Genomic DNA, 18,180 nt, shown 5'->3' on the forward strand with positions numbered 1-18,180 from the left:
GTTTATTTATTAATTTAATGTAATAAAATCAGAGGTTAAAGTGAGATTTGGCAAGTGGAGGAACCTAATTTGTGGTGTGAAACTAAAACGATGAATACATTCATGTTAATGATTGTTCACTTTTGTCATGGTTCGGGGTCCTTTTGAACCAGCATTTTGTGTTCCTTGTGTTTTTATGGCCTGTTGTGTTATGGTCTATTATTCTTAGTGGTATCCTGAGTTTATTCTATGTTAACCTTTGTACATTTAGGCTCCACTTGTGTCTTTGCCCTCTGTGTGTCACTGTTTATTTAATCGTGTGAGTTCTTGTGCTTTGTTTCGCCTTGTGTTTTATTCCTTCATGTTATCCATGTTTCCCCAGCCCGTCATGTCTGTGCTCTCCCTTTTGTGTTCCCTCGCTCCCTCTCGTCTGCCTCTCCTCCACTCCTGCATCATGTTTCCTTTTTTATTGTGAAGGTCCCATGTTTTCATGTTCACTCTGTTCAGTCTGGCTTCCCCTGTCTTGTTATGGTTATTCGTGTCAGCTGTGTTCCCCGTGTGCTCCCACGTCTCTCGTGTGTGTTTATGTCAGCGTCTCCCTCAGTTCCGTGTTGCTCCGTGTCCCTCATGGCTCTCCATGTTTCCCAGAGTGTATTATTATTAGAATTTTCCCAGTTTAGTTTTGTATTGGTTTGCATTCAGCAATAAAGCTGTGTTCTTTTGAGTTCACGTTTTTGTCTGTGAGTTTGCGTTTGGGTCCTATTCCTGCCTGCACACAGCCAATTTGTGACCAGTTTATCCCCAGAACTTAAGGCAGTGCACTTGCAGTTATATAGCACTTCTCTGTTTTTACTGACCACTTTAGCAAATGCTTGGTCATGTTTGCCTAATCCCGCGTGCTGTACTGGTTTTGAGACCTATCACCGTGTCTAATACTGCTTTCTGCCTATGTTTGTGTATATGTGTAGGAACCTGAGGGTGATCCTCAGCCTATGACAGAGGTGGATCTTTTCATCTCTACCCAGAGAATAAAAGTGCTCAATGCTGACTCTCAGGTACCCATTTACACTTTAGGCACACATTTCCCTTTCTTCTATATTACCATTTAATTTTTTGCATATTCTGCAGTTTGTGTAGTGTTCTGGTAACATCTGTGTTAACATTGGATTAATGGTCCGTATGTTAGATCATTGGTAATAATGTGCTCTGAACAGATGAATCAAAGATGGGGTTGTTTTGTCAACAGTAACAGTTGACATGTTTGGCTTTTCAAGTCAGGCACCTCATATTACTGTGATGCATAATAGTGGACAAAGCAAGAAGCTCATGTATATCGTTTATCTATCATTTTTACATTTTTTGTAAACCTTCACTTTCCCTACACACACTGTTTATGGGGTTTAAATGCGATTAATTGCTAACATATATTGTTAGATTCTAAAGTACTTGCAACAAATGCAGAAAGTCTGCATCTTGTACACATGAGGAGGACTGTAAATGTTTCTATGGCTTTAAGGAAACTATGATGGACCACCCTTTGCGGACTATCTCCTACATTGCTGACATTGGCAACATAGTGGTTCTGATGGCCCGGCGCAGGATGCCTCGCACTGATTCTGAGGAGAACGTGGAAACCTCAGAGCCAAGTCAAGACAGCAAGCGCCAGTATAAGATGATCTGCCATGTGTTTGAGTCTGAGGATGTGAGTCCAACAGCATACTTCTGTCATGTCTTTGAAAACTTTTTCTTCCAATATCTTCTAACTCTGCCATGTCCTCTAGGCCCAGTTAATTGCCCAGTCTATTGGACAGGCCTTTAGTGTGGCCTATCAAGAATTCCTGCGGGCCAATGGCATTAACCCTGAGGACCTTAGCCAAAAGGAATACAGTGACCTGCTGAACACTCAGGACATGTACAATGATGACCTCATACACTTCTCCAAATCTGAGAACTGCAAAAACGTAAGAAGGCTTTATGTATTTCCAAACATTTCTGGTTTCATAACAGTATTTTTTATTCTGCTTTCCATCCACAGGTTGGCATAATCACATGTCTGTACTGCTGAATATGTAGTAGAGATTAGAAAGACAAATTAATATGGCATCCTTTTATCATGATAGTTCAGAAAAAATGAATTCCAATGAAATGTAATTTAAAATGATTTGATTTTGTCTCTCTTTGCCTGTCGACTGCCTACTGTGTCCACAGGTGTTTATAGAGAAAGCTAAGGGGGAGATTCTGGGCGTGGTCATTGTGGAGAGTGGATGGGGCTCCATCCTACCTACAGTCATTATTGCCAACATGATGCATGCTGGGCCAGCTGAGAGGTCTGGTAGACTGAACATAGGAGACCAGATCATGTCAATCAATGGAACCAGTTTGGTGGGACTGCCACTGTCCACCTGCCAAAGCATTATAAAGGTATGTATGGTATGTGCACCCATTGGTGGAGGCTCATTTCCAGCATTTGTATTTGTGTTCTTATTATTTTGTTTCATACCCACATAGACATAGCTGAGATAAGAATGTAAATATACAAAAATCTAATTTGGCTTCATGCTCAGCACTCTGTGCACCATTCAGTCTCTCCATCTCCACACTTCCTCCACTCATGTGTAATTCCACGAGATACAACAACCCATCCCCTACCTTGAGAGTGTTCTCCACCCACTGCTTGCTGAGAATCATTGCCTCAAAAATGGAGGTGTTAATTCCCATCTCCCTGCACTGAATTTGGCTGCAAATAAGCTGAAGGTCACCAAATGATAAGACCAGCAGGACCACATCATTTACAAAGAAAAGTAAGATCCTGAAGCCACAGAACCAGAAATCTCCTCTTTCTTGGCTACTCTTTATTATATTCTCCATTAAAACTATGAACAGAATTGGTGACAAAAGACAACCTTGGCATTCACAAGGAAAGAGTCTGCCTCTAGCAAAGCAACCATGCTGATGTTACAGCTGTACAGGGACCAAATAGTCTGAAACAACAGGATTTATAATCTATGCTCCCAAAGCACATCCCACAGAACACTCCAAGGAACATGATTATGTGTCTGCCCCAAGACCACAAAGCATGTATAGACCAGTTGTGCAACTGTCCCAGGACTAGACAGAAGTTGCTCCTTCTGAACTGAGTTTTGACAAATGGACACATTCTCCCGTATGAAGGGCATAGGCCTTCATGGGAAAACTAAGAAGTGTGATCTGCTGAAGTTAGAGTAAGCATTTCATATATAAGAGAAACCATCTCCACATCTGCCAGTCCAGAGGAACTACCCCCAATTTGGGGCAGAGGTGTATCCAGTACAACTTCACAGCATTCAGAGCTTTCCTGGAACTTAGGGGTCTAACACCTGGTGACACGAAAACGCTGCAATGAAGTCTGTTGAAACAAGTGATTTGCATAGCTTATTTTTACAAATAGTGGGATTTATCTTGTGCTTGAAGATGCTCTTTGGATTCGATTCTCGATTCTTTGAAGTCCTCTCCCAGTTTTATTGGTCAGATGAACTTGTTTAGTTGTGTTTCTTACCTGCTAAATACATTCACAGTAGTCAGTCACTGTGATGCTAGGGACTCACTAGCTTAGCTTAGCTTGTAGCCAACTTACTTGCAGCATTAGCCTCTTCACCGGTCCCTGCTGCACTTTCCTGGTCAATGTGTCAGATGTTTAGTTACTCTTCATCCTCATTTAGTAATAACTATATTTGTAATAAATGTAACCTGTTTACAGTTCTAGAGGCAAGGATCACGGAATTGGAGAGTCAGCTTCACACCTATGAAAAACCTATAGCTATCAAGGCCCCTGTAGTCGGTGCAGCTGAAGGTAGAGCATCAATACAACTTTGGACTGAGCAGCTCTCGTTTCTAAAAATCTGATCAAATTTATTAAAACGTGTCTATCCACATTTGGGACCAGGAGTTCCAGTCTTACACACCTCTTGCAGCTTCTCTCCTCTTGTTATGTCCACAAAACCCCATCCTCTTAGAGACTGTGTCAGCTCCCAGACCACCAAAAAACAAACCTAACATAAAAAAATCACACAAAAGGAACTCTATAGTATCTACCACTTCACCAAAGAGTAAAACAGCGAAATGGGGATTATTAAACACTAGCTCCTTCTCTTCTAAGTCACTGTACATAAATTAATAATTGATAAACAAATTGATTCTCTGCCTTACAGAAACTGGGTTACAGCAGGATGATTATGTTAATTTAAATGAATCAACACCGCTGAGTCATAGGAATAGTCAGAATCCTTAAAGCACAGGCCGAGGAGAAGTTGTTGAGGCAGCAGTCTTTCACTCCAGCTTATTAATCAACCGAAGACTCAGACAGGGTTTTAATTTATTTGAAAACCTAAGCTTTGTCCATGATTTATACCCCAGCTGTTTTGGAGTAGACCACCTGAGAGATGCTTTGTCTGACCCATGCATTAACTGTGGCATTTTGATACTTTCAGTGAGAAATGAGAGGCTGTGTCAGGTGGAAACCCTACTCCAAAACAGTAGGCCTTCCACCTCCTTCACCTCCTCCCTCACCTGCCTTTCTGGGAGAGCTGCTGGGCTGATCCTGTAGCCTTTTCCGTTCAGAAAGTGGGGAAGTGTGGTGGAGTGCAACGAAGAAGCTGCAAAACCAAAAACACTGTGTGTCATAAATAAAAAGGAAATAAAAGCGGCCAGTGTGTCATGGTCCTTTTGTCATGGCTGTGTGCAGGCAGGCAGAGAGGAAGGACCCACGATGCAGGACTCACGGAAGCGAAAGTGAATTCCAAACAAACAGCTTTATTGCAGGAGTTACCGAACAGAAAACTAACTATACTGAAAACCACTAGACTGGCATGACGGCAAACAGAACACACAGGGAGTGAGGGCAGAAGACGTTAACGACGCGACACCGAGTAGGGGAAGACACAGACACTAAATACAAAAGGTGAACGGAGCGAAGAGGAAACAGCTGGGAGACACGGCTGACGCTGATTACACTGACGAGACAGGGAGAGCACAAAGCTGAACGCACTGACATAGGACGCAGACCTACAAAATAAAACAGGAAGCACACGACAGACAGAGACACAGACGCAGACTCATAAGCAGGCATAAAGACATCATGGACAGACAGAGAAGACTAAGCACAGGCAACCTAAACTAAACATGAGGGCAAGATAACGAAACCCAAACCAGAAATAATCATCATCACCAGATAGCTTAAAGAAACAGAATACAATCACAATCAAAACAGCATCACCCGAGAATAAGAACTAATCCATAATGCAGAGATAAACCAAAACCTAAGGAACTCAAAATGCTGGGTCGAACCGACCCAGGACCGTGACAGTACCCCCCCCTCAAGGCCTGGCCCCAGACAGCCCAACAGAAACACAAAAACCGACCAAAAAGCAGAAAACGACCCGACCAGGGCGGGCGGTGGGGGTCCAGGACGGAGGGACAGAGTCCAAAAGGCCCAGATGGCCAAGTTCAGGGGGCCGACCCGGAGGCCGACAGCGCCGGAGGCCAAAACAGTTCAGTTCCGGAGGCCGACCATGCGAAAAGCAGCGGTAGCGGGGCAGGTCCGAAGGCGAGCCACGCAGTAGGCAGTGGCGAGGAGACAGTTCAGGGGGCCGACCGTGCGGACGGCAACGGCGGCGGAGAGAAAGCAGTTCAGGGGGCCGACCGTGCGGGCGGCAACGGCGGCGGCGAGAAAGCAGGTCAGGGGGCCGACCGTGCGGGCGGCAACGGCGGCGGCGGCGAGAAAGCAGTTCAGGGGGCCGACCGTGCGCGCGGCAGCGGCGGCGGCGGCAATGCAAGTCCGGAGGCCGGCCACGCGGAAGGCAGTGGAGACGTTCAGGAGGTCGTCCATAGCGGCGAAGATGCCCAACAAGCGGCCTGGCAGATGACCGACGATGTTGAGGCGGCAGTTGGGGACCTGAAGGTTGCGTGGCCCCCGCAGCACCAGGCGAGGCGGAGACTGGACCAGGCGAGGCTGAAGCAAAGGCTGGATCAGATGAAGCTGATGATGCTGAAGCCGGACCGGGCGACGGCGAGGCTGAAGGTGCTGAAGCCGGACCGGGCGACGGCGAGGCTGAAGGTGCTGAAGCCGGACCGGGCGACGGCGAGGCTGAAGGTGCTGAAGCCGGACCGGGCGACGGCGAGGCTGAAGGTGCTGAAGCCGGACCAGACGAGGATGAGGCAGCTGGTGCGGGAGCTGGACCAGGCGACGCTAAAGAAACTGATGAGGAAGCTGGACCAGACGACGGCGTGAGTGAAGCTGATGAGGAAGCTGGACCAGACGACGGCGTGGGTGAAGCTGATGAGGAAGCTGGACCAGACGACAGCGAGGATGAGGCCACGGAGGCTGCAGCTGGCGAGGATGAAGCCTCGGAGGCTGCAGCTGGCGAGGATGACGACCCTGAGGCTGCAGCTGGCGAGGATGACGACTCTGAGGCTGCAGCTGGCGACGGCGTGGAAGCCGGAGACGGAGGCGCTGCAGCTGGCGACGGCGTGGAAGCCGGAGACGGAGGCGCTGCAGCTGGCGACGGCGTGGAAGCCGGAGACGGAGGCGCTGCAGAAGGCTGCGGCGTGGAAGCCAGAGACGGAGGCGCTGCAGCAGGCGTGGATGAGGCTGCTGATGGAGCAGCTAGTGGCTGGACGGGCTCCTCGGGCCCTCCAGCTGACGAGGCAGGAGGCTGGACGGGCTCCTCGGGCCCCCCAGCTGACGAGGCAGGAGGCTGGACGGGCTCCTCGGGCCCTCCAGTGAGAACTGTCTCAGGACCAGTAGGCACAGGGGCCCCTGGGACACACAGGACAGAACCAGCAGGTGCGGGGACCTCTGGCAGGCGCAGAACAGAACCAGCAGGCACACAGGCCTCTGGCAGGGACAAAACAGAACCAGCAGGCACACGGGCCTCTGGCAGGAACAGAACAGAACCAGCAGGCTCACGGGCCACTGGCAGGGACAAAACAGAGCCAGCAGGCACACGGGCCTCTGGCAGGGACAAAACAGAACCAGCAGGCACACGGGCCTCTGGCAAACACACAGCAGACTGCAGCTGCACGGAGCATTGATTCTGCTCAGGCAGTGACTGCCGCTTGCAGTCCTCAGCTGGCTTCTTTATGTCCAGGGGGCCAGAGTTAACTGAATGCTGATATTTAACCTCTGGGGAGGCCCCGGAAAGAGTAAAAGTCTCTGATTTAGCCAGGTCTTGAGGAGCAGCAAAAGTCGGTGTGGGGCTATCCTCCTCCTGAAACTGAGTGGGTGGAGATGGTGGCTGAGGAGCGGGCAGTGCTAATGGCTGAGGTGCTGGCAATACAAGGGAGTGCACTGAACTCGACTGAACAGACTGGAGAACAGGACGAGACTGAACTGACTGAAGAACAGGTTGTAGTGGTGGTTGTGGTAAAGGTGGAACTGGTGATTGAGAGAATGACTGAGCTTCGGGCCGGGCGGCTAACTGAGCTTTGGGCCGGGCGGCTAACTGAGCTTTGGGCCGGGCGGCTAACTGAGCTTCGGGCCGGGCGGCTAACTGAACAGCCATAGCCCCAGGATAAACACCTCCAGTCTTAACTCCTGGGTCCGAAGGAGCTTTAGACGCACAGTCTTTTGACTCAACGGGAAAACGATCACTCTCAAAACGGATACTTTCATTTTCCCCAACAGGAGAAACACGAGTCCCAGAGTTCATGAAGCCGGCGTTAGCGGCCTTGGGGGAAACAGTGTGTTTATCCCTTGACACAGAAGTCGAATGTAGCAAGACTTTGTCACTCACCCTAGGCGGTTGTTCGAAAAGAGTCCCAGGCTCCTGCTGGAGCGGTGAGTGCTGGCGGCGCGTTCGCCGCTTACTCGTAGAAGAGGGAGCAGCGCTGGCAGAATGTGACGAGGCATGACTCGGCTGAGGCTGCTCCTGCTGTGATGTGGAAACGCTGGGTGAGTCGGGTGGCACGATAATAATCCCTAACATCTTATAGAATGCCTGAGCCGGCGTAAGCTGGTTGCTTGCGGGCTCGTAGTGATCCTCCCGGGACCGGCTGGAGCGTTTTCTGCGAGACCGGGGCGTCCGAGGGGAGGAAGCAGATGAGCGGGCCGAAGTGTAGGCTGCTAGCGAGGAATGGCAGCACGGAGGCCCTCCAAGCGCTAGCCGGGTCCCGTCAAAACGGGAGCTGCGCTTCCACCGTGAGTCCGCTGGGTCCGTGTACTGGTCGCGTCGTTCTGTCATGGCTGTGTGCAGGCAGGCAGAGAGGAAGGACCCAAGATGCAGGACTCACGGAAGCGAAAGTGAATTCCAAACAAACAGCTTTATTGCAGGAGTTACCGAACAGAAAACTAACTATACTGAAAACCACTAGACTGGCATGACGGCAAACAGAACACACAGGGAGTGAGGGCAGAAGACGTTAACGACGCAACACCGAGTAGGGGAAGACACAGACACTAAATACAAGAGGTGAACGGAGCGAAGAGGAAACAGCTGGGAGACACGGCTGACGCTGATTACACTGACGAGACAGGGAGAGCACAAAGCTGAACGCACTGACATAGGACGCAGACCTACAAAATAAAACAGGAAGCACACGACAGACAGAGACACAGACGCAGACTCATAAGCAGGCATAAAGACATCATGGACAGACAGAGAAGACTAAGCACAGGCAACCTAAACTAAACATGAGGGCAAGATAACGAAACCCAAACCAGAAATAATCATCATCACCAGATAGCTTAAAGAAACAGAATACAATCACAATCAAAACAGCATCACCCGAGAATAAGAACTAATCCATAATGCAGAGATAAACCAAAACCTAAGGAACTCAAAATGCTGGGTCGAACCGACCCAGGACCTTGACACCTTTCACACATAGGTTTTAAAAATAATGTTCCAGGGTCATAGGCTGCAGTTTTGCTGCCAGCCTTCACCCTTTTCAGGGATCATAGACTTCTCACAGACATTGTGATGGTTTTACTGCCAACCTGAAGGCATGTAGTATGTAGCCCATTAATATTTACATTGTAGATTCTCACTGAAGGCATCAACACTATGAATGAACACATATGGAATTATTTAGTAAACAAAAAAGTGTGAAATAACTCCAAACATGTTTTATATTTTAGATTCTTCTAAATATCCACCCTTTGCTTTGATTACTGCTTTGCACACTCTTGCCATTCTCTCTCTCTGAGCTTCATGAAGTCGGCACCTGAAATGGTTTCCAACAGTATTGAAGGAGTTCCCAGAGATGCTGAGCACTTGTTTGCCCTTTTGCCTTCACTCTACGCTCCATCTCATCCCAAACCATCTCCATTTGGTTTAGGTCAGGTGACTGTGGAGGCCAGGCCATCTGCTGCAGCACTCCATCTCTCTCCTTCTTGGTCAAATAGCTCTTACACAGCCTGGAGGTGTGTTTGGGGTCATTGTGCTGTTGAAAAATAAATGATGGTCCAACTAAATGCAAACCTGATGGGATGACATGTTGCTGCAGCATGCTGTGGTAGGCATGCTGTTAACTTGTTATTTCTGAGGCTGGTGACTTGGATGAATGTATACTCAGCAGCAGTGTTATGAAAAATACCGGTGGACTCAGAGAGCAGAACACACGGAGGCACAGAGTTGCGGTGAAACAATTTATTTACAGTGAAGGGGATGAATTTTCAGGGACAGTGTATATACAATAAAATGTGAATGGGAATGTGGTGCCGGGATTTACAGATGGGAAGACGCACACTGGTAGCGCACTCGATCTGAGTGGAACAGGAGAATTAGGAGGGTCTTGCCCGAACTGAGAAAAGCATAAAAGAGACTTTACAGAGAGTTGGAGAGCTTGCTTGGTACTGTTTGCCAAAAACCTCCGGAAGGGAAACAAACCAAACAAGGCGACCCGGAGAAACAGAGAGACAAAAATCCTGGGGAGGAAACAAAACTATGTACAGTCACCAGCGAAAATAATCCACAGGCTCCAGTAGGCAGGCTGGCAGATTTACAGGCACTCCAGAAAAGTCAGTACTCCAACACTAGTCGTCTGTCGGGCAGCTCCTAAAGAACGCTTCAGAAGAAAGCGTCTGAAGGGTAACAGGTGTGCCAGGTTCATTGAGACATGGGAGACAGTTTTAACGTAGCGCTTGATGGTTTTTGTGACTGCACTCAGGGACACATTCAAAGTTTTAGCAATTTTCAGGACTGACTGACCTTCAGTTCTTAACCCTAGAACACTATCGCTATAAATAGTAACACAATCACTAATGCCGGGTGATTTTTACCCGATATAATATAACCAATAAAAAGTAATCAAATATATCAAAATATGACAACACATGACAAATTAGAGTGGTCTTCTTTTACTTTCAACTGTGCCATGTCTAACAAAATAAAAAAAAAAACTCCTAAAACAAAATAATGACTCTGGAAAGCTGGTCTTTGGTCCACCCATTCCTGGGACATTTGAGACTTCCCTGGTGAAGGCACAGGCTCCTCGACACGCAAACAGCTGCAGGAGAGAGAAATCATGTAAATGTATTTGCTTGGGTGTAAATCACCCAGCGATAGTGTTCTAGGGTTAAAGTAATGATGGACTGTTGTTTCTCTTTACTTAGCTGATTGGTTCTTCCCATAATATGAATTATAACAGTTGTCAAATATGGCTGTCAGCTGTGTACCAACCTGACTTCTGCACAACACAACTGATGGTCCCAGCCCCATTAAGAAGGCAAGAAATTCACAAATGAACCTTGACAAGGGGGCTACTTTCAGAAATCTAAAATCTAAAACATATTTAGAATTATTTATTAATTATTTCTTTGCTACATAATTCCATATATCTTGCTTCAAATACTTGATGTCTTCAGTTTGTATCTACAATGTAGAAAGCAGTAAAAATAAAGATAATGTATATATATATATATATATATATATATATAAGTGTGTATATATGTAAAACTACCAGTGCAGGACTCTGCGTTTTGTGATCGAACATAAGCGTTCAATTTGTGGCGTGGACCACACCATTTATTTAGACACTGGGGCATAAACCACTCCAAGTCTGCTGTTGGCCCTTGCAAAGCAAACACAGTAAACACTGAGCCAAGATGGTGCCCGGGTGAATGAGAAGCTTGAACTACAGTGTCCTGTATGGGTCGAATGCTTGAAATCTGCCTTTTTTCCATTATTTAAGCTGCCCTGCAGTGACCACTGCATAGGAGAGAGCGCTTGCTACCACATATATATATATGTGTGTGTGTGTGTGTGTGTATGTGTGCATATTATGTATAATATGTATACACATATTATTTGCTGCTGAATTTATTTCATCCTAATAATTGCTCTTTCCTGCTTCTCTTTTATGTAGGGTCTGAAGAACCAGTCTCATGTCAAGCTGAATATTGTGAGATGTCCCCCAGTGACAACTGTACTCATCAGACGGCCAGACCTGCGCTACCAGCTGGGTTTCAGTGTCCAGAATGGCATTGTGAGTAGTGTCTGCTCTGTTACATGATAACTGCAATTTTGTTACATTTCTTGAGTGATTTTTATTTGTTATTTTTAAAGAAAAAGTGACATCTCTTCAACAGATTTGCAGCCTAATGCGTGGGGGCATTGCCGAACGGGGCGGGGTCAGAGTCGGTCACCGCATCATCGAGATCAACAGCCAGAGTGTGGTGGCCACACCACATGAAAAAATTGTCCACATCCTGTCCAGTGCTGTGGGAGAGGTAAGACATTGCATCACATTATACATAACAAAGAAATCAGGATCTTTCGATGCTTGTGTACAACAATTAAAAGTGAAACAGTACAGTCTATTGTGCCTAAGGCCTTTCTGGTTGGTGCATTTGTGGGTTTCCTCTGGGTACTATGGTAAATGGACTGATTCTTATATAGCGCTTTTCTACTCTCCCGGAGTACTCAAAGCGCTCTATATAACATGCCTCATTCACCCAATCACACAAGCACTTTATCTACACTCAGTGCTTTCTAAGTACATTCACACACATTCATACTCCGATGGATGCATCGTAGAGCAAATTGGGGTTAGTGTCTTGCCCAAGAATACTTGGCATGCAGAGGGATCAAACCACCAACCTTCCGATCAGTAGGTGACCTGCTCTACGTCCTGAGCGAAAGCCACCCTACAGGTACTCTTTGCTTCCTTCCTGGTCCAACGGCATGCATGTAAAATTAACTGGTTATTCAAGCACTTACATCTATACGGTAGAGTACTTCAGTTCACTTTATATACACTGATCAGGCATAACATTATGACAACCTGCCTAATATTATTTTAGTCCCCCTGTTGCTACCAAAACAGCCCTCACCCATTGAGCCATGAAGTATCTGGCACCAAGATGTTATACGCCACTCTGCATTGTATAATAACTTGTTATTAATCTCTGGCTCTCTGCCACAGCATGTCTTTAATTCTGACTTCCTTCTCTCACCACAACCAGTCATGGCAGACTCTGCTGCCGGAGGTTTCTTCCTGTTAAAAGGGAGTTTTTCCTTCCCATTGTCAGTGGGAAGGAAGTTATTTTAGGGTCTACCTTACAATATAAAGCACCTCGACTGTTGTTGTGATTCAGCACTGTATAAATAAAATAAAATTGAATAAAATTGAAGTGAATAGATTCTTTAAGTCCTTTAAGCTGCTAGGTGGGTGCCTCCATGCATCAGACTGGTTTTCCCAGCACCTCCCAAAGATGCTTGACTGGGGTCAAATGCGGGGAATTTGGAAGCCAGTGAACACCTCAGACTCATTGTTGTGCTCATTCCTGAACCAGTTTTGCTTTGTCTCAGAGGCCACAGGCATGAGGGAATACCATTAAAAGGTATTCCCTTTCTATGATCTATAACAGTGCTTAATGTTACATGTTAAGGTAACATTCACATGGATGACAGCACTTAAGGTTTCCCAGCAGAACATTGCCCAAAGCATCATACTGCCATTGGCTTGCCTTCTTCCCGTAGTGCATACTGGTGCCAGGTGTTCCCCAGGTAAGCTGCATGTACACACAGACAAGGGGCTGCAGTTTTGTAGTTGCTCTCATCCAATCGTCTATCCATCACATTTAGCCCCTTGCACCTACCCATTTTCCTTGCTTCTAACACATCAGCTTTGAGGGCCAGATGTTTACTTACTTTCTAAAATAGCCCACCCAATAACTAAAAATATCCAAATATTAAAAAGTTATTTTTAAATAAAGTTATTTTAAAAGCTAAGTCTTTATATTCATTGCAGATGATACTGAATTTTATGTTTTTATTGTTTTGTGTGATTATGGATGTCAGGAGTTTTCCTGTTATGCAACTCAGGTCAGAATAAAACGCTCAGACAGGTTAACGTGTACACGGGGAGACTCAGAGAGACTCTCCGCTGCAGCAAAAAGAAGCAGTCTTTTATTAAAAGCACATACAGGAAGAAATACAGGAAGAGATAAAATAGCTGCTGCGTGCAGGCTTCCCGTGGAGTACAGAGTGTAACTTCCCCATTTAGGAGTCTGCACAAAGTGTGACTTACTGAAAGAGCAAAAGATAAAGTAATAAAATAAAATAAAAATAAAAATCCCAAAATCCTGAAATCTTTTGACAATGGACCATGTAAATCAAGAAGTCTAGCCCTTGTATTATGTTGAAAAAAAATCACATTGATTACACAGTACGGGTCATTTGGACCACTCAGAATTGTCAAAAAACTGCAATAAAACAATAGCAACTTTATTTTCCATTAGATAAACATTTAGAACACAGACATACAACGCAGTTTGAATTTCCATAACTATTTTTAAGAACAATTTACAAAAAGTTTTTCCTTCTTTACAAACACATTTCTTTTGAACTTGCCTGATTTTCTCAGTTTTTTAATGTTCCACATTTTCAGTGTTGTCCACATGATGGACAGAATGTAACTGTGTGCTTTCTGCAGATTTATTTCTTGCATTTCTCACAAAAAGTGCTTGTTTTAATGTCCTCTCGTGAGGGACAGACCTGGCATCTTTTCCGTTTCTTTACACCTGTATCCACTGGATCCACTGCAGACTGGTTGGATGGTGCACACTTGACCTTTTCAATGACAGCTGCTGCTGGGGATTGAGCTTGTCTGACTCGCCTCTAGATCTTGGGAGTAAACAAGACTTTTGCCCAGTTCTTCCAGGAAAACCGACGTCGGTGCAATATGCCGGCATTCCAATGTTGGTTGATTTCAGTCCACAGGACATAGGCATTGTAAGCAGACACATCCAAAATATTGTAGAAAATTACCAAGGGCCAACGAGCTGTCTTGCGCTGGCAGCTGTATGTCGCTGTGACTTTGTCAAGATTGTCTACTCTTCCTTTGGTGGAGTTGTAGTCTATCATTTGTGGTTTTTTGTCTTCTCTTGTGCTCAGAGATGCATGTGTAAGCATTGTGCTCATGACAAGAACATTCTTGTTTTTCTTTGGGCAGTATGAAACAACTGGTGCTTTCTGAGTGAAAACAAATAATGAGGAATGCAGAGATCTTCCCTGCATCTTCAGAATTTTACTGGGAAGTTCTGGCTTATTTCTTCTGATTGTTCCCAACATAGTCAGCTTTCTCTTCTGAAGTTCCTCTCCAAGCCAGTAGGATGTAAAGAAATTGTCACAGGTGATGTTATGCCCTTGCAGCCCTTCACTCATCTGCAGCACCACACACATCCCCTGATTCTTCTCAGATGCTCCTCCAGGTAGCTTTCCAGTGTACACTTGCATATTCCATGCATAGCTAGATTTTGCATCACAGGCTGGCCATATTTTGATGCCATACTTGGTCGGCTTGTTGGACATATACTGTCGGAAAGGACAGCAACCCCTGAATGGAGTTCATCAACAGTAACGTGGGGACCAGGGTTGTACAACAAAGGTAGAATTTCCACCCATTTATCCCATACATCTCTGATTGCAGCAAGTTTGTCTCTTTCATGTCGACCAGCTCTGATTTCACAGTTGTCAAATCGGATCACACGAGATATCTTGAGAAATGTCTCCAAAGACATTGTTGCTTGAAAGATTAGCCTTCCATTCTGTTCATTCCATAGACTTGCAGTTGCTTCTCCCTTGGACCTCCAGCTAATATCAGAATTCCAATATAAGCATGCAAGTCAGTCTGATCCAGTGGCTTCCATTTCTCTTGAAGTACACGCCTCCCTTCCAGGTTAGTCATGTCCAGTATGATCCTTTCTATTGGAGGGGATATGAAGAGCTGAAATGCTGATTGAATATCATCAAGTCATGTGACGGCAAATCTTGTAGGACCAGGAGTCATTTTGATGACATTAGAAGATGACAACCTGCCTTGACTTCGGTGTGGTGATAGTGACCATTTTATATTACCATCTTTAGATGTCCATGTCTCCTCTGTGGATGGTGATTGCTGCATTCCTTGGTTTTCATTTGATGTAGAGATGGCAGCACACTCCTCAGAATCCTCCTCTTCGTTGGAAAATTGGCAGTCTGGATCATCAATAACATTGTCCTTGGTCTCTGAAAAATTCTCTGTCTCTGACACACCTTCTTCTTCATCACTATCCCAGTTCAAAAGCAGTGATAAAGGTTCTTCAGTCGTCAACCTTCAGGAGCTCATTTTTGGTGTGTTGAAATGACATGAGAACAGTGACAAGAACAGGGGAGAGAAAGTTTCTTGCATACACACCTGGGTCTTAATGTATATTCAGAGGCAATCAAAACAAAGTACATCAAAGAGAAACGTTTGTTTTGGATCTGATAAATCTGCATAAAAGTGTGCGGGTCAAAATGACCCACAACATCATCTTCGTATACAAACACTGCAAAGACATTCCAGGACCCATGTTTTACACACCAGTTCATGACCCCAGATAAGGAAAAGTCATAAACTTTCATGAAGAAAAAGAAAAGATGACCAGTACTTTGGTCAACACAAAAACTGGAATGGGTCAAATTGACCCTTAACATTCCAGCCCTAACCCTAACCTTATCCGTAACCTTAACAAGCACTTTAATGACTTAAAATAGTGTTTTCCAAAGTGATTTAAGTAAAATGAACGAACATGTGTAGATTCCAAATGGTTCTCATGTTTCCTCATTTTTCCGATCTCGTCATTTGGGGATGTGTTGGGTGCCTGGAAGCGTAATATGGATTTGTCACCTAGCATAAAATATTACGCTTTTGGAGTGAGAACGTGTTGCAGGATTCAGGATTCCAACAATGGCGGCAGCTCCTTAGTTTTAATATTGCTCTTATTAAACTTTAAACATATTTTGAGAATGTAGCTGTGTAAACTTCAAATATCTGCTCGGTTTATCAAGACATTACATATTTTCCAAAGTCCTGCAGCGTTTTCGGAGACGTTGTTACCCACCAGCTCGATAGCTGACCGTGAAGTCAAGGGTCACTAGAGCCAGCGAAAGCAGCGAACTCTCAGCACATCGTTTTCAAACCCCTCGTGGTCTTTTGCTACTCAGGTTAAACATGATATATAAGTCACTTAGATAACTTACTAATGTTATTGTTTGGCTTTTTTTGTGTTTTATTTGTTCCTAAGTAAAACTGGTGTCACGAGTTCAAAATATTGGGGATGGATACAGGAGGAAAATCAAAATAACAACACTGGTCCGGCCGGGTCAAGTCAAACGATGATTTTAATGCACACGTGTGGGAGATGGGACACTGTACGCAGACAGCACCAGATCTCTCTCTGAAAACCACACAACAATAGTTTTTATGAAAATCACGGTATTAGAACGCCCCCTCATACGTAAAGTAGGTACAATACAATCAGTGTTGACAACTTTTAACACATTAAAAGAACATCTTCTTCTTCCCGAGGCCAGATCCTTCCCAGTAATCTTCTTACTCTGCTTATCCCCTGGAACAAACAGTCTCTCCTGCAAGCATAATCAAACAGCTACAAGGCCTTGCAAACTATTATTTAAATGTTTGAACTCCCCCCTCTACATGAGTTTAACTGCTGCTTGTATGTGTGCGTGTGTGCCTCGACCTCAGCCTTCACTCTGTCTATAAGGACAGAGGCCAACTCAGCATGTGTGCAATAACCTAACTGAAACCATACATGTAATATGTTGAATAAATGTTCTAATCAAATGCCACTACTCAAAGCTTAATAAAAAGAATATAATTGAATAAAGGATAATGATGAATAACATGATATATGTGTTTTGTAAGCATGTGCGGCCTTCTACGCTCTACGTCACTTCCCTCAATAGATCAGCCAGACATCCCGCTGACTGTAGCTTTTAACCCTTACTGACGTGAGCACAACTCCATAATAAGCACCAAGCGGCAATATGATCATGGTTACACCTGCAATGAAAGATTATATGATTATACCAACACCTGTAAATAGAAGATTAACATGAGGTTATAACAATCACTGTAATACAAACGTTAATGTAATGTCAATAGCTTCAATAAATGCTTTAATGCAATGCTTATTATATGATTCTAATGTAATGATAAAATAACAGTAAATTATCTCTTCTCATTCCCTCTATTGACCTCTGGATAACATCCAGAGGTCACCACAGTTATTGCCGTGTCACACCCTCGACCTACACAGCCACTTCCGTGTCCATCACCGGCATCATGGACATCGGAGTGATCACTCCTGGGTCCACCGCCCTCATAATTACCTTTTCCAGCAAACCTCTGGCACAAGGAATGAGACAACAACCACATGTGACCAAAATACCCACCAGAACAGAGAAGGAAAGCATGACCGAGATCACAAACCCTTTCCACCGTCCGAACACCGAGGTCAGCCAGCCCCCCAGCGGATTATCAATCCCCGAGTGTTCATGCATGGTTGTAGACAGACTCTTCAGGGCCTCCCGAACTCGAGTTACTGACCCATCTGGAGCCGTGTTCTGCTCCGCTAACCCCTCCATGGCGTCTCTGAGACCTCGCGTTTTGTTCTCGCCCACGGTTCGATTCCACTAAGTGGTGTTTCGGATGGTGCTGGACTGGCATGACCTCCGTGGTCAGACAGTTTGTGTGAGCCGGTCTGCAACAAATAAACCAAAAAACATACAACTGTGATTAATAGCATAACCGACATCAAACATATGATACTAAGTAATATCTTGATAATTCGTGTCCCATCACGGGTTTCTGATCGCTGTGATGGCATTGTGTTCTAATGAAAAAGTAAAGACAATAAAAGTGATAAAGTAAAAATCATAAAAGTTCAAAGCTCTTTTG

The 18,180-nt window shown here is 45.2% G+C and overlaps 1 protein-coding gene across 2 annotated transcripts in view; it reads left to right on the top strand.

Moving 5' to 3' along the window:
- The window catches only part of apba1a (amyloid beta (A4) precursor protein-binding, family A, member 1a), a 69,438-nt gene that overhangs the window by 39,071 nt on the left and 12,187 nt on the right, over positions 1-18,180 (top strand). For both annotated transcript variants that reach the window (XM_039620394.1, XM_039620395.1), the window contains 6 exons: positions 948-1,034; positions 1,496-1,681; positions 1,761-1,940; positions 2,188-2,400; positions 11,320-11,439; positions 11,543-11,683. In XM_039620394.1, the coding sequence (XP_039476328.1) occupies positions 948-1,034; positions 1,496-1,681; positions 1,761-1,940; positions 2,188-2,400; positions 11,320-11,439; positions 11,543-11,683 (927 nt within the window). The remainder of the gene's footprint in view (positions 1-947; positions 1,035-1,495; positions 1,682-1,760; positions 1,941-2,187; positions 2,401-11,319; positions 11,440-11,542; positions 11,684-18,180) is intronic.

The sequence above is a fragment of the Oreochromis aureus genome, linkage group 12 (assembly GCF_013358895.1).
Source record: "Oreochromis aureus strain Israel breed Guangdong linkage group 12, ZZ_aureus, whole genome shotgun sequence".
NCBI lineage: Eukaryota > Metazoa > Chordata > Actinopteri > Cichliformes > Cichlidae > Oreochromis > Oreochromis aureus.